At 51.4% G+C, this 20,423-nt stretch overlaps 10 protein-coding genes and 2 non-coding genes across 12 annotated transcripts; 4 read left to right on the forward strand and 8 right to left on the reverse strand.

Annotated features, from left to right (window-relative positions):
• Window positions 1-49: 49 nt before the first annotated feature.
• On the reverse strand, window positions 50-2,012 carry BDV14DRAFT_200213 (pyridoxal phosphate-dependent transferase; the record flags this gene model as incomplete). The annotated part of the gene is made up of 6 exons (XM_073773457.1): window positions 50-112; window positions 182-972; window positions 1,034-1,125; window positions 1,199-1,520; window positions 1,603-1,779; window positions 1,871-2,012. The coding sequence occupies 6 exons, from the start codon at window positions 2,010-2,012 to the stop codon at window positions 50-52; spliced, it is 1,587 nt and encodes a 528-aa protein (XP_073628193.1).
• A 457-nt stretch (window positions 2,013-2,469) lies between these two features.
• On the forward strand, window positions 2,470-4,313 carry BDV14DRAFT_208838 (alpha/beta-hydrolase; the record flags this gene model as incomplete). Its single annotated transcript, XM_073775498.1, has 4 exons — window positions 2,470-3,187; window positions 3,221-3,727; window positions 3,824-4,010; window positions 4,097-4,313. 4 exons carry the CDS (start codon window positions 2,470-2,472, stop codon window positions 4,311-4,313), a joined length of 1,629 nt encoding a protein of 542 aa, XP_073628194.1.
• Window positions 4,314-4,366: 53 nt separating this feature from the next.
• BDV14DRAFT_173469 (putative MFS transporter) lies at window positions 4,367-6,688 on the reverse strand. The gene is made up of 4 exons (XM_073768741.1): window positions 6,416-6,688; window positions 6,086-6,245; window positions 5,133-6,039; window positions 4,367-5,086 (listed from the first exon to the last, which is right to left on the reverse strand). The coding sequence occupies exons 2-4, from the start codon at window positions 6,232-6,234 to the stop codon at window positions 4,478-4,480; spliced, it is 1,665 nt and encodes a 554-aa protein (XP_073628195.1). The 5' UTR covers window positions 6,235-6,245; window positions 6,416-6,688; the 3' UTR covers window positions 4,367-4,477.
• A 501-nt stretch (window positions 6,689-7,189) lies between these two features.
• Window positions 7,190-7,292, forward strand: BDV14DRAFT_t81. Its single transcript has one exon. It is a non-coding gene; the product is annotated as a tRNA-Ile (tRNA).
• Window positions 7,293-8,642: 1,350 nt separating this feature from the next.
• On the reverse strand, window positions 8,643-8,745 carry BDV14DRAFT_t83. Its single transcript has one exon. It is a non-coding gene; the product is annotated as a tRNA-Ile (tRNA).
• Window positions 8,746-10,834: 2,089 nt separating this feature from the next.
• BDV14DRAFT_61247 (uncharacterized protein) lies at window positions 10,835-11,684 on the reverse strand. Its single transcript, XM_073777140.1, has one exon. It carries the CDS (start codon window positions 11,430-11,432, stop codon window positions 10,962-10,964), a length of 471 nt encoding a protein of 156 aa, XP_073628196.1. The 5' UTR covers window positions 11,433-11,684; the 3' UTR covers window positions 10,835-10,961.
• A 405-nt stretch (window positions 11,685-12,089) lies between these two features.
• Window positions 12,090-12,890, reverse strand: BDV14DRAFT_173473 (uncharacterized protein). The gene has a single exon (XM_073768742.1). It carries the CDS (start codon window positions 12,586-12,588, stop codon window positions 12,322-12,324), a length of 267 nt encoding a protein of 88 aa, XP_073628197.1. The 5' UTR covers window positions 12,589-12,890; the 3' UTR covers window positions 12,090-12,321.
• Window positions 12,817-14,948, forward strand: BDV14DRAFT_61280 (sugar porter family MFS transporter). The gene is made up of 4 exons (XM_073777143.1): window positions 12,817-13,264; window positions 13,315-13,503; window positions 13,551-14,490; window positions 14,544-14,948. Exons 1-4 carry the CDS (start codon window positions 13,045-13,047, stop codon window positions 14,830-14,832), a joined length of 1,638 nt encoding a protein of 545 aa, XP_073628198.1. The 5' UTR covers window positions 12,817-13,044; the 3' UTR covers window positions 14,833-14,948.
• BDV14DRAFT_61268 (uncharacterized protein) lies at window positions 14,949-15,489 on the reverse strand. Its single transcript, XM_073777141.1, has one exon. The coding sequence runs from the start codon at window positions 15,367-15,369 to the stop codon at window positions 15,064-15,066; it is 306 nt and encodes a 101-aa protein (XP_073628199.1). The 5' UTR covers window positions 15,370-15,489; the 3' UTR covers window positions 14,949-15,063.
• Window positions 15,490-16,600, reverse strand: BDV14DRAFT_61269 (ankyrin repeat domain-containing protein). Its single transcript, XM_073777142.1, has one exon. The coding sequence runs from the start codon at window positions 16,419-16,421 to the stop codon at window positions 15,609-15,611; it is 813 nt and encodes a 270-aa protein (XP_073628200.1). The 5' UTR covers window positions 16,422-16,600; the 3' UTR covers window positions 15,490-15,608.
• Window positions 16,601-17,281: 681 nt separating this feature from the next.
• BDV14DRAFT_208839 (glycoside hydrolase superfamily) lies at window positions 17,282-18,334 on the forward strand (the record flags this gene model as incomplete). Its single annotated transcript, XM_073775499.1, has 3 exons — window positions 17,282-17,341; window positions 17,387-17,662; window positions 17,732-18,334. 3 exons carry the CDS (start codon window positions 17,282-17,284, stop codon window positions 18,332-18,334), a joined length of 939 nt encoding a protein of 312 aa, XP_073628201.1.
• Window positions 18,335-18,958: 624 nt separating this feature from the next.
• BDV14DRAFT_200219 (uncharacterized protein) lies at window positions 18,959-20,092 on the reverse strand (the record flags this gene model as incomplete). Its single annotated transcript, XM_073773458.1, has 1 exon — window positions 18,959-20,092. One exon carries the CDS (start codon window positions 20,090-20,092, stop codon window positions 18,959-18,961), a length of 1,134 nt encoding a protein of 377 aa, XP_073628202.1.
• Window positions 20,093-20,423: the final 331 nt, after the last annotated feature.

Raw genomic sequence — 20,423 nt, forward strand, 5'->3', positions numbered from 1 at the left:
TGCATATATTTGTATGTATTGATCACCTAGTATATTCAGGATAATCTTTCTATACCCAGTACTTCTCAACAACCCGCCTAACCCTCTCGACGCCAGAGAAAATCTGTTCCTCCTGTACGCAAACAGTTAGCACACATTCACTCCAAAACCAACCTCCAACAAGCATAAAAGAGAAACATACCGTTGGCGTCGCAAACGAAAATCTGAAATGCGCCGTCCCAGCCTCTGCACCCCGTTGACTAGTCGTGATCTTATCCTTCCCCTGCCAAGGATGGTAATAGGATCCTGGTGTAAGAAGAACGAGTTCACCAGCCCAAGCCTTCCAGAGCTCCGTTGCAAAGGACTGCTCTGGATCCTCAAGGCTGGAATCAGACTGGAGCGTTTGGAAGCGCGGGACATACGAGAAGTAGAACTTTGACCAGATGAACATCCCCGCCGTGGGATCAATGAAGCTGAAAACCGGCTTGAGCGTGCCATCTCTCCCCTTCAAGCAAGCAACAAGCCCCTCAGCCTTCGAAACAGGAGACTCCCTCGCCGGCAAAACAGTAAAGTTCTCAAAGAAAGCTTTAACAAGCCAATCCCTTCTAACCCTATACTGCATCTGCAACCTCTGCAACCAAGTCAAATACCCATCAACACCCCACTTGTTCAACAACCCCAAAACAAAAGCCTGGCTTAGACCGGCCGGGTCCTGCGTCTCGACTTCTGTTGCGCGGAGGAGACGTTCGGTGAATGTGGGGTTTGCGATGAAGTAGCCGAGTCGAAGGCCTGGGAAGAGGGTTTTTGAGAAGGATTCTAGGCGGATTACCCTTCCTTGGGTGTCGAGGGTGAGGAAGGAAGGGGTTAGTGTTTTTAGGAAGGAGGATGGTGAGAGGAGGGGAGAGGAGGATTCGGTGGGTTGGGAGGATTGCGAGGGGTTGTAGTTTGGGTATTGGAGGAAGTAGTAGGGGTCGTCTTCTACTAGGATTATGTCTTTGGTTTTGTTAGCGGAGGATAAAAGAGATATGGATTGGGTGTTAAGGGACAAGCTTACCGAACTCAACGCAAACATCGTATGCCTCTTTCCTTCGCTGTGTCGATATCGTGGCGCCTGTTGGATTTGAGCCGACTCCGACAAGGTAAAGCCTATAGTGACACTGGTCAGTATGACTTCCAATAACAGCTCAGCCAAACAAGCTCAGATGTAGGATATACTCACACCCTAGGTCTCCTCCCCCCCCTCTCCTTCTCATCCCACCCCTCCAACAACCCCCTAAGATGAGAAGCCGAAACCCCCTCCCCATCAGCAACAACAGGAACAGCCCTAATCCCCAAGGGGATCCAAAGCGCCTGCGCAGAGGGGTAAGTGTACTCTTCAACAAGAACAAAGTCGTCGTCTTCGCAGAGCATGCCGACGACTTTGGCCCAGGCGTTTGTGTTTCCCGGGTGTAGGAGGCACTCGTATTGACAGGGAGGGGAGTGCACGGTCTCGGTTAGGGATTTGCAGAGTTTTAAGAGGTTTGCGTTACCTGTTCCTGAGCCTATAATAAATTCGATTGTTAGCATTGGGGTTGGGGTATGTTTGGAGGAGAGAGGGTTGGTTTGTGGTTTGGCTGGGCGTACCATATTGCAGAAACTGCGTCAGGTCCAAGTCACCCGGTTCTTTTCCTCTTCCCAGTGTCAAAGCGAGAATATCATCCTCTGGCGCACGAGCAATGTTATAATCCGGTAACGGTGCAGCAGGCGCAAGACATTCGAATTTCGCCTGTTGAACAGGGAAAAGAGAAGGGTGGGGGAGACCTGCATCCATAACCGGGACTTATCAGCATGCGCAAACAACAATTGCAATCGCGATTGCAGGTTAGACTTGGGTAGCTCGGGATGGAATTACCTCCAGCAAGACTAATCATCCCATCAACACCCATAAACTTAATAATATCCTTTAGCGGCGACGGATGCCGCGCTTTGCTCTTCCGATTGATGTGGTGGGTGAAGTCCATGGTGGATGATGTTTCTTGTCCGATACTACCCATTTTGCTTTTCTTCACTCAAGTGACCGCTGCCTTGAGAGAATAAACGTGAGGTAGAGAGTCTATAGCCAGAAAAAAAGTAATATCCTTATCGTGATGCGGGGAGGTCACTTGTAGCCAGCGCGGGCCGGGATCCGGCCGTGCGATATGCGTTGATCCCCACTGGTTGAGTTGGAGAAGTTGGAGATAATCTACAACTTGTAATTACGTTTTAATATTATCTGCTGCTCCAAGGGCTAACTACCCTGGTCCTTAATCCTTCCGATTGTCGTGGTCTGTTTGCGCCAGCAGTATCCCCAAGCACAACTTACCTACCTAGTCGCTGAGTCCAAGGTTCATCCAGCGCAGCCCTAACTCGAAGACGTGAGTCACCTTCATTGCACCACTGCGATCTCGGCCGCGACCTTTCAGTTAAACCAACCATACAATAAAGCAAGGTTCAAGCGGAACCCACCCGAAAATGGGCAACAAAATTTCCTACACAACCACTCCCATCGACCTCCCCCTCGGGCCCCGGGGCACAATCCGCGGCATCCAATTCGACAGCAAAGCGCGTCGGTACGCAGGAATCCCATACGCACTCCCACCGACAGGAGAACACAGATGGAAGAAACCACGCCCGTTACCAGAGGGATACATCTACTCTAGCCCAGACGGAGAAGGAAAGGGCCCCTACGACGCAACGACCTTCAAACCAATCTGTCCGCAGAAAGCATACCACGTTGGAAACTCAAATGCGGAGGGTGGAAGTGATGCGTATAGCGAGGACTGTCTATTTGTTAATATCTGGACGCCTGTACCAAGTGAACAAGATGAAAATAAAGATAGGAAGTGGCCCGTCATGCTCTGGCTTCATGGCGGGTGGTTTGCTATGGGCGATCCGAGTCAAGAAGCAGGCATGGACCCGTCTGAATTGATTTCAACGGGGAAATTGAACGCCATTGTCGTGGCGATCGGGTATAGGCTTAATGTCTTTGGTTTCTTAGCTGGCCCGGATCTCTTGAGTGAGTCGGGGGGTAAAAGTGCAGGGAATTTCGGACTCTGGGACCAGCGCCTTGCGGCGGAGTGGGTTGTTAGCAACATTGGGTATTTCGGGGGTGACCCTGACAATATTACGCTTGCTGGACGGAGCGCGGGGGCTTATAGTGTTGAGGCGCAGATGTTGTTTGAGCTCCGGGGTGCATCACCATCGACTGCAATGTCAGAATCAGGAGACGGTCTAGAGAAGGGGATATACAGGCGTTTCTTCATGGACTCGAATGCCATCCCTGCACAGCCGAAGTCGTTATCCGACGCAAAGGCTCAGTCCGATGAACTTTGTGAGGTCTTCAATATCCCTCTTTCCAGCAACAGCAGTGAAAAACTGGTCATCCTCAGATCCAAGACAGCGCAGGAGCTCGTGTCTGCAATTTCAACCCTGAAGAACCATACATTCCGCCCAGTTACAGACGACATCTTCATCCATTCGGGGATGGTCGAGTACATCTCCAGCTCAACATTCGCTACAGAATTCAAAAAGAGAGGATACAAGCTACTCATCGGTGAAGTCGCGAATGAAGAGACGCTCTACTCAAAGTATAACGCCCCCGAAGAGGCAAATGTTGAGGCATTGAAAAGACAAGTGGGGAATTACTACGCGCCGGATGTTACGGAGCGTGTGCTGAAGTGCTATACACTACCTGAGAGTCAAGACGTGAAAGAGTGGAAGAAATTGTTTGGTACGATATGCTGCCCTACCTTCCTACCTTTCCATCTCCATGTCTGCTACATTTTAAGGAGATATACTGATTGACCGGTTGATTGATTGTGTGCAGGTCAAATAATAGCAGACGGCCAAGTCCGCGCTCCCTCTCGAGCACTAGTACATAATCTCGTCGCCAATGGCGTCGATATTGCGGATATCTGGCGGTATCAGATTGCGTATAGACTGTCGTTTATTGATGAGAGTGTGGCACCGATGGAGTTTGGGGTTGCGCATGCTATGGATAAGCCTTTTTGGAAGTACGCTGCCACACCCGATACCACCCTCTGATTTGCCCCTAAAACCACTTGGGGCTTGGATGCTGATTTGATTTTTTGCGTTGTAGCTTCTCGATAACGTATGGTCCTACACCAGATGAGTGCGTACTTATGGAGGGTTGGATTAAGAATCTGGTGGCGTTTGTTAATGATGATGGGGAGTTTGGCTTTGGGACGAGGGGTATTGAGGAAATGAAGGCTGTTACGCCGGAGGGGAAGATTGAAGTAAGGAAGGATGAGAGGTGGGAAGAGTTGTTGGCTGTTGGAGAGGTTTTTGCGCGGTAGATAGACACGGCTTCGATTTTTCCAAGTGTTGCTGCGCCTTCGAAGGGATCAAGGTTTGATGGTAGATGACATTAGATGTATTAAGTTACTTTTTGTCTATCAAGTTCTATATAGGCCTGTATATACCCGGGGAAATTATAGACTAGGGCTGCTGTCCCAGATCATCACTGTCCCCTAGCACCACCCTTCTTACCAACACTCAACAAATCCTTCACGCCCTGCCCCATCCCCTGGAACCCTCTCTGTCGGCCCTCTCTCCTCGCCGCGCCATCCAACTCGCCGTCCTCAACGCGGTCATCCTTCTTCGTCCCCGTAATATCAAAGAACCTAGCCGCAGTATACATCCCCAAAGCACTAAGAATACTCAGTCCCAAGATCCCCACCATAACCAAATTACTCTTGCGGTACTTCTCGCGCCCCGGGGCATTCGCATCCTCGCTCCACCCCTCGTAAAGAGCGTACGTCGTCATGATAGACCCCAAGTTACCCCACCCCGAGACAACAGCGCTCGCAGCCGCAACACCGACCTCGCCGTGTCGAGGCTGGAAGAGTTCAGTTGTCCAGGCCATTACCGTGGGTACTGTTGGGCCGAGCCCGAATCCGACAATTAGGAGGCCGCCGTAGCGAGGCCAGGAGTTGGATTCCGAGCCGGCGTAGGTTGTTATCAATAGGCCGGTTATTTGGAGGGCTGCGCCGAGGATGAAAAAGAGGGGGCGGTGGTGGTTGAAGCGGTCGGAGAGGGGTGTGACCAGAAGGATTGCGATTAGGTCCATCTGTTACTGTTAGTGTATTGTTATATAGGAATGGTGGAGAACGTACAATCCAGATTGGGGCAGTGAGGAGACTTAGGTCAATGCCCGATAGAGAGGGGTTGATTCCCTGTATGATGACGGTAGCGTAATTTTGAACACCGATACCGACACCAACAACGCCAAAGTACATGATCAGCAGCGGCCACAGACGCCAGTCGAGCATGACCTGGATGAGGTTGCTGGTTGTCCAGCGGGGCCGCTTGTACACTCTTGTCAAATCGCGGTAGTGTAGTTCTGCGTCCTCGCCGGTGAGGACAGGTTTGCTGGTCGGGAACCAGCGCATCCACTTGCTTCGCGGCTTCGGTGCCTCGCCTGGTGGTGTAGGACGATCAGGGAGCCACCAGAGCAGTCCGATTCCGACGGCGACAGTAATGACGCCGTAGACGAGGAACATCCACTGGAATCCGACAAGACCGCGTTCACCGTCCATTTTCTGAAACCCAGCCGAGACAAGACCGACAACGGCGGCAGAGAGCTGCGCCGCGGTGTAGTACTGGCCGATGCGCTTCCCAGTTCTTGAAGGCGGGTAGAACAGGGTAAGGTAGTATGCCATGCCCGGCCACATTCCCGCAATAACAATACCCAGGAGAAGACGAAGGAGATACAGACTCCAAGCAGCCTTCATAGCAGCCATGCAGCTCCCGATTATACCCACCCCAATAACGATGCGGCTCATCCAGACGTGCGGGCTGAGTTTCGTCATGATCAGGTTCGAGGGGAGGTCGAAGACAACGTAGCAGACGTAGAAGAGCGCGAGACCTGTGGAGATTTGGTGTGGTGTTGCGTTAAGCACGGAACCGAGGTCGTGACCGGATTCTTCGTTCATGGTTTGCGCGAGACCAACGTTGGAACGGATTGCAGAGCAGAGGAAGTAGAGGACCCAGAAGGCGGGGATGATGCGGAAGTCGATTTTTCTGTGATGTTAGTGAAGTTATACAACCGTTGGTGTTCGCGACATACCTGTAGATGCGCTCGATGTGCGCAACGTCAATGTCGCCGGACTCGAGGTCCTGAGCTGGGTTTGCGACATCGCTATCGCGGGGTTGTTCCTGGACGTCTTCTCGGCTGGGGGTCTTTGTCGGCCCGTCGGCGGGCTGTAGGAGGGTCATTGTATCAATCGCTGCATATGTTAGACTGCCTTGGATAACTGAATTAAAAAAAGGAAAGGTGACAGTCGGAGAAATAAAAGAATAGAAGAGCAGTGCAAGGTGGAGCGTGCGGAGCAAAGCTATGAACCCCACGTGATTTGGAGGTTGAACCCTGCAAAATAGCAATCAAAAAGTATCTTACCTGTCTATGACTCAACCGATGCAAAATCCGACAGCAATTGAAAGCGCCGATGCCTGTTGGACTCACCGACAGACCGAGATTCGAGGTCTTGGGGAGGTTGAGCTGTTGGGAAGTGTTGAAGCACAGATATTTTCTGCAGGATCAGATAAGAAAATCGGAGCTGCGGGGCCCAAGTCCACCCAACCGGAGTGACTCACCCCGTGCTCTATACTTCTGCCGATGTCGGATATTATTTACACATCATTCGAGCTAGGAAAGCTGTTCCGAATGGCAATTGTTGGTTTTGACATGACCTATACAGCATTTCCGGTGTAGATCTGCTGTCAGCTTTTCGTGGTTGAGATCGGTGGGTCCGAATATGCAAGGGTTGAACAGGCACGCCTCAGAGTATCACAGTCATGTCACATTCGTCTCACCAGGGTCTCCTGTATTCAGGTCACTCTACACTTCGGCGATTCTGGGTCATATTGTATGTTCGGCTGTTTGATGCTCGGGCTACTGCTCAAATTGAGTGTGAGTGTTCGGGATGGACCTAAGGTACTATAACTGCATACGGCTTCAAATGCGCTTTATCACAGGCAAGCCGGAACACCTGGTCTACAACAATTGAAAATGAAAAACCCCCAATAAAAGAATTCAATGGGTTATATGGAATACCAGAACCTCATCGGCAAGAGGCACAAATGTTGTGACTCCAACAGCAGCATCCAAATGCTTGCCGAGCCCATGAACACCGGGCTATAATGCCAAATAAACTCCACGTGATTCAACAAAGGTTCCATAACTCAGTTGGTTAGAGTGGCGTGCTAATAGCGAACTATGGCTTCCGCCCTTTCGGGTAACGCGCAAGTCGAGGGTTCGACCCCCTCTGGGACCATTTGTTTTTTGTCATTTTTTGGAGGGCGGCCTGGGAACGGCAAGATAAAGAGTGCACGAATCTAGATCTTGAAACTGAATGGACGATTACAGTATATGGACTGTTCACCGTCCGTTACTCCGCGGTGTCTAGGGTGTCTAGTTGGGACCGTAGGTAGATTGCTTCCTCAGTGAGGTAGGCCTTGTTGATCGCAAAAGGCCGCGAGGCTCATAGAGTGCGTCCACACACGGGGGAACCGTTGCAATCGTGATTGACTGGCGTGGTCTTTCTTGACGTCGACGGGCATATTCGGCCGGGCGTCAGTTTGCAGGCTGGGGAGCTATATTCACCAGCAATCAGGCTCTAGCAGGGTGACCCTTGGTGCCGTAAAGGAGCGGCTTGTTCCGTATCTCATAGAGGGTAGACATGAGACATGTCCCGAGCAAATAACTAGGGAATTGGCGCCAGGGCACGAGTTCCAAATTCAAATGCTTCCACCGGGTGAGGAAAGCGAGCAGGCAATGCTTCACGTCAAGGGAGCCCTTGGCCAAATTCTCGAGACCTTGGAGCAGTTTTCGTGGCTGATAGCAATCCACGACCTTGCAGAGGAGAGCTCACAGTGTCAGAGGTCAAGGCCGAGTCTTTCGGCTCTGACGAATTATTCGTTTTATCACTCCTGGACCAGACAGCAGACTGAAAGCCCGATCCTAGAGAGGCTGGGCAGTGCTGGACGTCATTGTTCACGGGGGGCAATCTAGCCTACGGCTTTGGGCTGTGTAGTCATGACCACCCAGACGAGATGCTTGGGCTAGAGACTCCGTTTGAAGTTATGGGAGCATTTGCTAGGGCTGTCAAGGCGGTGAAGCACGTGCCGCAATAGAGCGACTTCCCATATGGAGGTCTGCCATCAACACAACAACAACACAATTAGTTATTGAACCAGCTTCATACTGAGTACTACGTTCAGATAGACATTTGTTGACCTTCATTATCATTTATTCTACTACCATATCGAGCCGCCATCGTATACGGCCTCGATTTCCCTTCAGGGCTGAAGGTCCTATTGTTTTCGAAGACCAGAAACTTTCTGCTGACAAGCCGACCCTGCTGACGCTAGTAGTTTCATTCGCGAATTGCATTCAATGGCATTATGCCGAGGGGAGGATCGCTTCGGAAGCTGCAGGCAACATATCAAGGTTCTGGACCCCAATCTGCAGACATTGTTAGTGAAGGGTCGGGTAGATGCTCGTGGCTTCCTAGATATTAGGAATTCCTCTTCTGGACAGCATGGAATTAAAAAGAAAAATAGTAATCCTGCCCTATGGCAACAGCGTTGCGGGAGCAAAAAGGTCCACCAAAAGAAAAAACAAATGGTCCCAGAGGGGGTCGAACCCTCGACTTGCGCGTTACCCGGAAGGGCGGAAGCTATAGTTCGCTATTAGCACGCCACTCTAACCAACTGAGTTATGGAACCTTGTTGAAAGAAACAGGTTTTACTTTGTTATATGATGCTCTACCTTAATTTCGATGTCCGCAGAATATCATCAGACACGCTTCTCTCCTCATATCCCTACCTACTAAACGTAGCCTCACGTACGGAAAGAGCGACCAACACCTGAAGGTTATTCCTTCCTTCTATGCTGAACCTCCAGCCATCATAAGGAGGAAGGTGCGATGCAAGCCTGCCCTTTCCTATTCAGAGTAGGAAAGAGCGAAGCTGAACCTACCTAAAGTACCTAGCGGTCGCGCCTTCCTCCCCAGATCTATATTGAGCAATCACTCGCAATGAAAGAGCAACCGATGTCCAGCTAGACGTCGCGCCTTCCCTTTGCGATGGGATCTTGGCCAGTGCGATGGAGGAGGTGCGAGGTGCGAGGTACGTCGGATAGCCTCTCTCTTGTTCGGGGTAGAGATTAATCTGTACAGTACCATGCTCTGCCCATCTGTTCGGCCTTTTGTAGCAAATATCCACTTTCTGCCTTTTTCGCTCAATATATATTCTCTTTTAACTAAATATGTTTCTTGGGGCTACCTAGAATACTACTACCTCGTCCCGATGCCATGGGGGTACTACCAGGTCATAGCGTTGAAAACTCAAAGAGCGACGGGAATATATATCGCGCAGGGCAAACAACCTTAAAACGCCCGATGGACTACACCGACGACCCAACCAATAAATATAGAGTAGTCATCTCCCCCCGCAAGACATGACGAGCCCAGATATCACCAAAACCACATGCTACAACTTGACGATGCCATCATGTGTAGATCCGCGATATCAACTTAATGATGTCACCGCACCGGCGCACCACCGAGACCGACGATCTCGGGCATCCGTGCCCCAAACCCTGGAATCCCGCGATTCGCAAACCGGGAAGGCCTTGGCTATGATTACCTTCTTGTTATCATCATTCCAGCTTCCGAGCGGTGAGGTGGGCCGTGGGGAGCGAGGGGGATATCCGATGCGATTCCAGTTCGCGGGGGAGGAGGGATACGGGCCGACGCTCTGCATTCGAATACATTTCCTCACTAGTCCGAATAAACTACCTACAAAGGGGAGTATGAAATGAAAAAGTATCCCATGCAGATAGTCAAGGAGTTTGTAGAAAGAAGCAAAATTTAAAGCAACCGGGCCCCTGAGTGATACGGGACACTGAAGAATAGAGTTCCCACCTACAGCGGACAGACAGACGGACACCGGAAGATAATAGCGCACCTGAATCTCGAGTTCTCAACCACGAGTAGCATCGCATTATGTCACGGTAGCCAAGATCTCTACATTACGTAGGCGAGGTATCTACCCCAATATCCACAGTAGACTGCGCTTGATGTGCAGCGCTACGTATGCGGAAGTTTGGTGAGTAGCCGTGCGCAGTTTAGGTGCACTCGCCGAACCGCAACCTAAGACGGGACGAGCCCCGCCGGAAAGTAAGTACCAAGTAGTCCAATGAATGATGTAGTGAAGCCGCCGAGTCGGGGAACAAGATATGGATACGGAGGTTGGAGACTGAGTCTGGAGAAGCGGGCAGTCCACGGCCCACGGCGAATGTTCGGCTTTCCGAGACTACCCGTTAGGCAACTTAAGCCTGGCGCAGCGTTGTCGGGCTCGGATGATCATCGCGTGCGTTTCCAGTACTGGCGATCTGGCATGCGGATGATGTCGATGACTACGGGCGGGATACGTAGGAGGTTGTTATGCAGATATACTCGGGCCAACAACGTTCGATCTTGGGGCCCGACGGGAGTGTAAGTTGGGAATTGGAAGTGAACAGACGGGAAGTCGGGGCAGTCTCGGAACAGACAGTAACGCTTAGAACGGGATGGAATCAGGAATGGCGTGGTCCGAAAGCTGAGACTGAGCCAGAGCCAGATCGGCCCATAGCTGCATAGTGCATACCTGCCTGCATACCTGCTTGCATACCCCATCCCTTGCATCGGGTTTGCTGGGTTGATTCGAGAGTTCGCGTGGCGCCAGATAGATTATGCATCCCATCTCTCATTCTTGGGTATTTGTGCAGTTGTAGGGCGCAGAATGCATTGCAGACGCCACTTGAGGTTCCATCTCACGATGGCTTGAATCTGGGCTGAGACTGAGATTTAGTGCTGAGTGGCACTGTGCCACTTACGGAATGCAAGGGGGCCATCGATTGAGGGGCAGAGCGCCGCAGAGGGCACAGACAGAGGCTGAACTCAAGCGAAACAGGCGGAATCACGTTTAACCATTCTGCGAGTCATTAATTGACGAGGACCAATTGACACGGGAAACGGTCCAAGCACGCGATGCGACACGACGCGATAGGAGTCAGCAGTGCAACAAGCGAATGGAAGCAACGGCTGTAACACCGGAAAGGCCAAAAGCAGTAACCCGCGGACAAGGCCACCAGCATCGGCTCGGACGCAGCCGAAACGCCAGAAGGTGGTCAGACAGGCTGGAGAGTCGAGGCAGAAGCGTGGCGAAGCGACTGCCGAGGGCGCCGAAGGAAAGGGCTCAAAGCACTGCGATTCGACGAGGGGTATCGAAAAAGGCGCAGATCTAACTGGAGAGGGCATAGCAAGTACGATCCGGGTAAAGATTGCAGCCGGTGTTGCGGTTAGACTTACTCCGGAGAGTTGGACTGTGGAGTGGGATAGTGCCAGGCTGGACTCTGAGTCTGGAGCCATTGAGGGGCGCGGCCTGGGGTGCCGATCGGAATCTGGAGTAGACTCAGACTTACGAATGGCTTCATTTCTCTAACAATATTCTTATTGAATCGAATTGGTTCACTTCTTCAACTACATAAAATTGATCCTTTATTATATCGGCATCCCGATACCAAGGATCATTAGACAAACTTGGCTTGAGCTGGGCATTTGTTGAAGAGGTCTTGGAAATGCTTGGGAGTCTTGTCGTGGCGGCGTATCCCTGCTAGAGGCTCGGCGTGAGGCAATCCGATCCTTCGTCTTTGGTCTGTGGTACAACAGAAATAAACAACAAAGAAGAAACATTTTTTTTTCTCTTACAATAGTAGTCTAGATTTAAGTTGTTCTGGAAGCCCCCTTGCGTCAAGCACATGATGCAGTTTGCAGTGACGTGGTGGAAATGATCTGGATTGTGTTGTGGTGGTTGTCGTGAGTGGTGGGGACGACTGGGACGGTCGATTTTAGGATTGCGAGATCCAACAATGTCACGATAATTCTACGGCCTTGGCCGCGACCATTGGGCCTTCTTCGGGAAAATGAGTTTGTGCATGGACTGTGCGACTGAAAGTGACAGACATCTTGAAGCTATAAAGACTAAAGAGTTGTTATAAATGCAGTTCTGTTGAAGTTGGTTCATCCCCAGAAAGATAGAAAAACCGGGTCCGTACGTAATTGCTCTACTCCAGTCTCCAATCCCCAGTCCCCGGATTCTGCTCAGTCCGGAGGCGGAGAGTCGGAGAACGGAGAGTGCCCTCGGCCTGTATCGGTCGAGACAAGGAGGTGGCAACCCGCTCGCACTTCCGCTCGTGACCAGATATCAGGATTTTGAGCTCTTTCTAGATGAACAACAGAGGCAACATTCAATTTGAGTCTATCGAGTCTCGATTACTTGCATCCATTGCTGTTCCATCCCTTGATTCAGCACCACGCGACTGCCACGCGAACTGCATAGTATCCCTTGCGCGACATTTCTAGACCAAGCGATCAACACTTTAACAGTAAAAACGAGTCTAGTCTTTGAGTCTCTGACTGACACCGGAGAATACCCAAAAGTCCAGCTAAACCCGCTCAGAAGCCAACAACCGCATCCTTGTGGTCTTGCCCGGGTTGTCCAAAACAGGCTAGTGCATGACGGCATTGATGGCTATTCCCCAGGCACTTGGCCTCATTCGGCCTATCAACGTCACTGGGCCAAAGAGCACCTGACGGAGTGGGTTCCCGCAGCCAATTGGAAATTGAGCTCAAAGCTGGAGAGGTGTGTCCCTCAATATTCCCTCGACCTGGAGAAAGCCAGATCCGGAGTCAATGTGGGTCTGCTGGATGCTACCTTTACAGTCTGCCAGATGAATGGCCGGCGGAGTGTTGACTCGTTGAGCCTGTTGACCATGGCCGCGTTCCTGAGCCTCTTTAAAAGCCTTCCGCTTCCTCGTGCAACCGCCGTTGATCTTTCTCTTTTTTCTTTCATCCTCCTTCCTCTCTTCTCTTCTACCCCTGCCGAGCTCTCGATTCCTTGGTCCCTTACCGGAATTGAGTCTCTTCTTATCCTCCTGTTTCTTCTTTCACCTGAGACTGCTGCGGCAGCCAAGCTCTCATCATGGCTCGCAGCTACTTGGGCCTCCAGGGCCAGGCCCTTCAGATCGCTATCGGTGTTATCGCCGGTATGGACTTTTTGCTCTTCGGTTACGACCAGGGTGTCACCGGTGGTCTCCTGACCCTGCAATCCTTCATCAAGTACTTTCCTACCATTGCTACCAACGGTGAATACTGGGACAGCTTGACTCAAGCTCAACAGAGCTCTCAGTCCACTCGTCAGGGTATGTCTAACACAAAACACCAGCTATGCGCAACCTTCTAACATGACCAGGTGTTGTCGTCGCTGCTTACAACTTGGGATGCTTCGCGGGTTCGATTCCGACTATCTGGGTTGGAAACTGGCTCGGTCGACGCAAGACTATCTTTGTTGGATCCTTCATCATGGTCATTGGTGCTCTTCTGCAGTGTACCTCGTACGACCTTGCGCAGTTCATTGTTGGACGTCTCGTCACCGGTTTCGGTATGTCGATTCTCCTCCACTTTCGAAATATCTACTAATACAAACAGGCAACGGAATGAACACTTCTACCGTCCCCACCTGGCAATCCGAGTGCTGCAAAGCCAACAAGCGCGGACAGCTCGTCATGATTGAAGGCGCCATGATTACTTGCGGTATCACAATTTCATACTGGATCGACTTTGGTCTTCTATTCGCCGACCCCAACGAAGTCGCCTGGCGATTCCCCCTCGCCTTCCAGATCTTCTTCGCCGCCATCATCCTCGGCTTCGTCATGTTCCTCCCCGAGTCCCCTCGCTGGCTCGTCCTCAAGGGCCGCGAAGACGAAGCCCGTGAAGTCCTTGGTGCTCTCCTCGGCGACGGAACCGAACCCCACGCTATTCAGACCGAGTTCACTGCCATCAAGGCTACTGTTCTCGAAATGTCCGCTGGCTCCTTCCGGGACATGTTCACCAACGGTGAAGACCGCCACTTCCACCGTACCGTCCTCGCCTTCGTCAACCAGTGTTTCCAACAGATCTCTGGTATCAACCTCATCACCTATTATATTCCCGTTGTGCTTGAGGACCAATTGGGTATGAACCTTACCAACTCTCGTCTTATCGCCGCCTGCAACGGAACGGAATACTTCATTGCCTCTTGGATTGCCGTCTTCACAATTGAGAAATTCGGTCGTCGCACGCTCATGCTCTTCGGTGCCGCGGGCATGTCCATCTCCATGGCAATTCTCGCTGGTACAGCAAGCGCCGGCACCGACTCGGCAAACGTTGCTGTGATTGTCTTTCTATTCGTCTTCAACACTTTCTTCGCCATCGGTTGGCTCGGTATGACCTGGCTGTACCCCGCTGAGATTGTGCCATTGAAGATCCGCGCCCCGGCAAACGCCCTCTCCACATCTTCCAACTGGATCTTCAACTTCATGGTCGTCATGATCACCCCTGTTTGCTTCAACGACATCGGCTACCAGACCTACATCATTTTCGCTGTTATGTATGTTCCACTTCCTCTATCTAACCTCTCACACATTGCTAACGGTCATCTAGCAACGCCTTTATCTTCCCAGTGACCTACTTCTTCTACCCTGAAACCGCCTACCGCAGTCTCGAAGAAATGGACCGCATCTTCCGCAAGACCAAGTCTGTCTTCTCCCTGGTCAAGACCGCCAAGGACGAGCCGCACATGTACGGCAAGCACGGCGAGCTCCTGCGCCAGCTTGACGATGTTGAGGATGAGGCTGTTCGTCGCGCGAGCTACCTCGAGCACAAGGCGAAGAACGGTCGCTCCAGCAGCGATGCCGAGGCGAGCGAGGAGAAGGTTGAGAGGGTTGCCTGATTTTTCTTCTCCATTCATCTTTGCATTTAGAAGGTTGACCTATCATTTCTTCTTTTCTATTTAAGGAATAGGCGGAGGAGATAATGGGGACTTTCTTTCATGATTCACGTGTTGGACGGACGGCCTCACTCCTAAGATAGGCGACGGATGATGTCCCTTCCAGTTTGTTTCAGCTCAGCTCAGCGACGGATGATTCTTATACCCATACCCACGTCGTTACTTTCGATTCAATCATGCTATATTAGAGGACTTTAGATTCTCAATGATTTCCAACTCCACAAAACTTCTTCGATTCAGTACCCATACCTCTTCTTGAAGATTGCATCTAACACTAGCCAATGTAGACAGTGGTGAGTAGCACCTTGATTTCCAGGCAAACGGACCGCCTCCCGAACCATGGCAAAGCCAGCCTCGTGATGACCGCGCTATTGAATTCCGCCTGTTGAGCCCTGAGTGGATGCCAGGGGTGCCGGTTATACGAGTGGGAGACGTGAAGGAGAATAAACACAAACGGATATGGCGTTGGGTTCTGAACATTGGAGAATCTTTGTCGTGGCATGTACCGGCTGATCTGCTCAGAACAATGAAGAAGCGAGTGGGAGAGGACGGGGAGGTGTATTTTGAGAAGCGCTCTATATGGTGATTCTCGCCTTGATCTGTCCTGTGAAATAAGACTTATCGGCGTGCAGCTGCTGGTCACCGATATCATTGTCGACTCGAATTGCCCGCTCAAAAAGAATGGACTGTCTAAAGGACAGTAGACAGCTGATCCAAAGTCACTCCTTCACGGCACCCAATTTCCGACGTAGAGCACTAAGGATCTCCGCATGGCCCTTTTCACTCGCGAGGTCTTCAGCCGTGCGTCCCAGAAGATCCTTGAGATAGATATTGGCTCCTGCATCGATCAAAAAAAGCGCCATCTCCGTGTATCCCTCCGTAGCGGCCTGATGGAGAGCACTTCCCATATCCTCATAGCACTCATCACCGGCTGGTCCTTCAATCCCAACCTCATCAATATCAGCGCCCCGATCCAGAAGAAATCTCAACATCTCCATATTGTTCTCAATTGCCGCCATGACAATCGCGCCACTCCCCTCTATCTTTGCTCCGTGCCTCAGCATCAACTCCACCATCTCCAAGTTCCCCGTGGAAACCGCACACGCAAGCGCGGTTATATTGTCATGCACCTTGTTGAGATTCGGATCTGCGCCGTGCGCAAGGCAGAATCTCACCCAGTCTAATTCATTGCTGTGGGCCTTTGTGCCTAGGATGTCGCCGTACCAGCCTACGTAGTAATTGATGTTGACTGCCTTGTATTCGATGAGTAGGCGGTAGACGGCGAAGGAGCTGTTGGTCACGACGGATGTCATTATGCCGCCGGATGCCTTCTGGCCATTCTCTAGACAGTAGGCTGCGATTTCGGGTGCTCGGCAGTCTGTGGCGGCTTGGAGGAGGTCGTGGAGGGGCGGGGTGTAGTTTGCGTCTGTTTCGCGCTTTTGCTGGATGAAGTTCTCTAGGGCGGCGAGGTTGTTTTGGCGAGTTATGGCCAGGATCTCGTTGCTGTAGCGTGAGATGGGAGTGATGTGCATGGTGTTGACGGTATCTTTAAAGGTTCTTTGTCAAGGGAATTGGAAGGTGCACTGGTCTGCAATCATAGCTTAGTGCTAACATATGAGTCATATATGAGGATAAGGAGTGGCGTGTCGATTAAGCAGAAGAGCCTGTTCTTCCTGTCTTGTTCGCCGCTCGACTGCCCATTCCCAGTGACATTTGCCATGGTCTGGATTACAACTCTAGTACAACTCCATCCTTGTAAGTTCCAGGTGCTTCAGCACCCTTTTATTCGAATCCTTTCAAGGAATGCCAGTTTCTATGTCTTGACTCTGTTGTGTCGATGTACCCACCGTTGCCTGAGAGCAAACCGTAAATGGCCGTCCCAAACTAGTATAGCACTTCTGCCGAGCAAATCATCTAGTTGCGGATCTTCTTTCTTTGTACGTATGAGCATTGAACTATCCCATCAAGATAGGGGTCTTTCAATGTTGTAGTATAACCAGTTGAGCAGTGACGGCTTCATATGGTCTGCTCGGTTTCTCAGGATGAAGCCGAGCCAATGGAATCATTTATCAACCCACCCCTCTAGGTCACTACCGGCACTCCCATAAATTCGATAGCTTGCTGTAGATTTGCAGATCTTCACTGCCTACCCACCCAGTGTTCAGAAGCTCTACTAACAATGGCCACGAATGACCAAGGAACAGTTCTCCACCTCCCGGACGGTCCAATTCAAGTAAACCTACACCAAGGCCTCCTCCACGCCCGCGGCATTCCCTATGCCACGGCGAAGCGCCTCCACGCACCCGAGCCAGTCTCATCCTGGGCAGAGAACGGCCCCCTCGACTGCCGCAGCCCAGCAAGCAAATGCCCGCAGCTACCGTCGCAACTAGACATGGTCACCGGCCCCCTCGCGCAAGGAAGGTCAATGAGCGAAGACTGCACACACGTCACCGTGATATCGCCTCTCTATGAACAATGACACTCCAAAAGCGCTGAGGATGAATGGGGTCCCTGTGCAAACCAAGGGAGCCAATGCGGTCCGATCCTCGAGCGCAGATATGCAACATACATCACTACAAGCGACATTGACAAGCTGGCGAGTGCGGGAATCAACACACTCCGCATCCCAACCACCTACGCTGCCTGGGTTGACGTCCCCGGATCGCAGCTGTACAGCGGCAATCAGGTTAGCTTCCTCAAGAACATCGCCACGTATGCGATTGCGAAACACAAAATGCACATAATTCTCGATGTGCACTCGCTTCCCGGCGGGGTGAACGGGATGCCCTTTGGCGAGGCCTCTGGCCACTTCGGCTGGTTTAACAATCAAACCGCTTACTAGTACTCCCTGCAAACCATCGATGCCGTGATTGACTACGTGCAGAATCGATCTGGCGACCCGGCATCCTACACCATTGCTCCGATCAACGAGCCAGTTGACAACATCGCTTCCTTTGGCTTCCCCGCTGCCCTAACGGACAACGGAGCGGCTTGGGTCCTCGAATACATCCTCGCCGTCAACAACAAAGTCAGGGCCGTGAATCCCGAAATCTCAATTATGTTCCAGGGCTCCTTCCGTCCTGAATCCTACTGGTCGTCGAAGCTCCCCTCCGACGCAAATATTGTAATGGATGTTCACAACTATTATTTCGGCGGCCGGAGCGCCTCCGGGGCTAACATTACCGAGTACATCTGCCAGGATGTAGAAGCCGCGGCTGGGGATGGGAAATTCCCTTTGTTCATCGGCGAGCGGTCGATCCAGGCGGAACTCGAGAATACATTTGCGGGGAGGCAGAAGGCGCTGAATACTGGTTTGTATGCGTTCGCGCAGTACACCCGCGGTAGTGCGTACTGGACGGCCAAGTTCTCAGGCTATGCCGCTGTTGACGGTGAGGGTACTCAGGCGGATTATTGGAACTATCTTACTTTGTCAACAATGGCTTGATTAACCCGAGTGAGGGGGTTGGGGTTGTTCACAAGGTTGAGGTGGGTGGCTGATGAGGGTTATGTGTAAATCTAGGTATAGGGAAATACACTTGGCTCGAATGTTACTGTTCCTTCAAAGTGACGAGTATGTAATACCATTTGGGATGCCCAAATCCATCAGCATGAATGTATAGACTCGGCATGTGGAGCCAAAACAAAGTAGAACTCAGCGTACTCCGTACTGTTCCCAGACACACTTGTTGTTCTCATTCTCATTGATACTGTTCGTTCGGGGCGTGGACACTACCGGTAAAGTACAGCATCCGGTTAAAAAGACGCCTTGTACCAAGGCAGCCGCGGCACTGGATGAATCTGCAGTAAGTCCATATCTTCGCGCAGTCTTTAAGCCTTGCAGGACGATAAAGACCAACCGACAAGGAAAGATGCACAGCCACGACATAATCCCCTTAATCATCGGGGAAAGGATATCTTTCCAACAGATCTAGATTGATGAAATCCCTGAGAGGCTCGCAATACAGATGATTTATAGAATTCAAAGATCAACTAATAAACATTTTCATCATCCCCCCAAGCCAGTCAGAGAGGTTTCCACCTTCGACGACCACCAACCCACTCAGACTGCTCAATCTCCCTCCTGCTTCTCCTGCTTCTCCCCATTCTTCTTCTTACTACCGCCCTTCTTCGGCCTTGTATTCGGCGACACCTGCCTTAGCGTAAGTTGTCTTTCTATATCCCCAATCATCTTCTTCACCTTGTCCTGGCTCGTAACATCTTTGGTGCTGACGACCGCCGCCCCGCGCGAAACACCCCTCATCGTCCCCGTCTCTATCCACTTGACTTCCTCCCCTATCGGCGTCACATATTTGACCTTCGCCTTGTAGTCCACATTGACTGCACCCTCGTAGTACACCAAATCAATAACATAATGCTTGTGCGGCGGAACAGTAACCTGTCCAGACCAAGAAACGTCGTGGGCTTCTTTGTATGATGTTGACTGCAGCGTCTGCGTGCTCGTCTTGCAAGAGGTCGTATCGTCTTTACCAACGACGTTAAAAATCGTCATGGAGACAGTAACGTTCACGCCGAACCCATCCGCCCAACTCTCGTCCGTATCCGCCGTATTCTCTAGCTTCTCCGTCCGATCAATAGAGACATTCTGGCTCTCCTCCCCATGCGTATTATCCTTCTCAATACTCTCCAGCACCCGCGCCTGAATCGCATTCGGATCTGGCTCAGAGAGATACTCGAAATCAACATGCAAAAAGGCCGGCGAATTCAAGAAATAGAACCCAAAGCCTATAACAACATCCCAGTCATGACTCCAGTCATCCAGATACCCGCCTATGCCCACCAATAACCCACTCGCAACAGGCACATCTAGCGCCATGACAAAACTCGGCCCCTTCTCAGGAACACTAAGGACCCGTCCACGATCCGTAGCGAAACAGAACCCGAAAATCGCATAACTGATCAAGAACCCGTACACTTTTAAACTAATGATTCGCTCCCCCTTCTCCAGCTCAATGGTATGTTTGGGCCCGTCGCTCTCGCCGAATATTCCGCTCCGAGATCCGCCGTGGTATGTTATGCGGAGGCCGACTATGCGGGGGTCTGCGCCCTTTGAATCTTCGGGTTTTGTGGCCCATGCTTCGATCTTCGAGACGAGTTGGGGGTGTTCGTCGTTGTCGTGGTTTAACCGGCTGTAGCTGAATTCGGTGCCTTCGGGGTCGCCGACGGGGGTGTAAGAGAGAGACATTTTGGTCTTTTTTGGTTGGATTCGTGAGATGATGGGTGGATTGGGCGGAATGGAATGGGATGGAATGGAATGAGTTGGTGAGTGTGATGTGCGTTGTTAAGCGGTTTAGGTGATCGTAGATTGCTTCTCCTTGAGAGCTTCAGGTAGATGGTACTCAGGTAGACATTGAAAATGTAGAGTGAAGGATAATTTGATGATGAGCTGGCGCACCTAGGTGAAGTGAGTGCATGGAGGCGTGTAGGTGACGGCATGCAAAACCCTAATTGTCCGCGTCCTGCCGCGAGCCAGACTTGACAGCGCCATAGGCCACCTGGTCATACGACTGTGGCTG

The sequence above is a fragment of the Aspergillus stella-maris genome (assembly GCF_047715825.1).
Source record: "Aspergillus stella-maris strain CBS 113639 unplaced genomic scaffold BDV14scaffold_27, whole genome shotgun sequence".
NCBI lineage: Eukaryota > Fungi > Ascomycota > Eurotiomycetes > Eurotiales > Aspergillaceae > Aspergillus > Aspergillus stella-maris.

Coding starts and splice junctions, on each gene's coding strand:
- BDV14DRAFT_173469 (XM_073768741.1), bottom strand. CDS start 6,234: ATGACCCTCCTACAGCCCGCCGACGGGCCGACAAAGACCCCCAGCCGA. Junction 6,040..6,085: donor CACATCGAGCGCATCTACAG/GTATGTCGCGAA, acceptor CTAACATCACAG/AAAAATCGACTTCCGCATCA. Junction 5,087..5,132: donor TCACTGCCCCAATCTGGATT/GTACGTTCTCCA, acceptor TAACAGTAACAG/ATGGACCTAATCGCAATCCT.
- BDV14DRAFT_61269 (XM_073777142.1), bottom strand. CDS start 16,421: ATGCACATCACTCCCATCTCACGCTACAGCAACGAGATCCTGGCCATA.
- BDV14DRAFT_173473 (XM_073768742.1), bottom strand. CDS start 12,588: ATGCCGTCATGCACTAGCCTGTTTTGGACAACCCGGGCAAGACCACAA.
- BDV14DRAFT_61280 (XM_073777143.1), top strand. CDS start 13,045: ATGGCTCGCAGCTACTTGGGCCTCCAGGGCCAGGCCCTTCAGATCGCT. Junction 13,265..13,314: donor CTCTCAGTCCACTCGTCAGG/GTATGTCTAACA, acceptor TAACATGACCAG/GTGTTGTCGTCGCTGCTTAC. Junction 13,504..13,550: donor ACGTCTCGTCACCGGTTTCG/GTATGTCGATTC, acceptor TAATACAAACAG/GCAACGGAATGAACACTTCT.
- BDV14DRAFT_61247 (XM_073777140.1), bottom strand. CDS start 11,432: ATGGCTCCAGACTCAGAGTCCAGCCTGGCACTATCCCACTCCACAGTC.
- BDV14DRAFT_61268 (XM_073777141.1), bottom strand. CDS start 15,369: ATGTTCAGAACCCAACGCCATATCCGTTTGTGTTTATTCTCCTTCACG.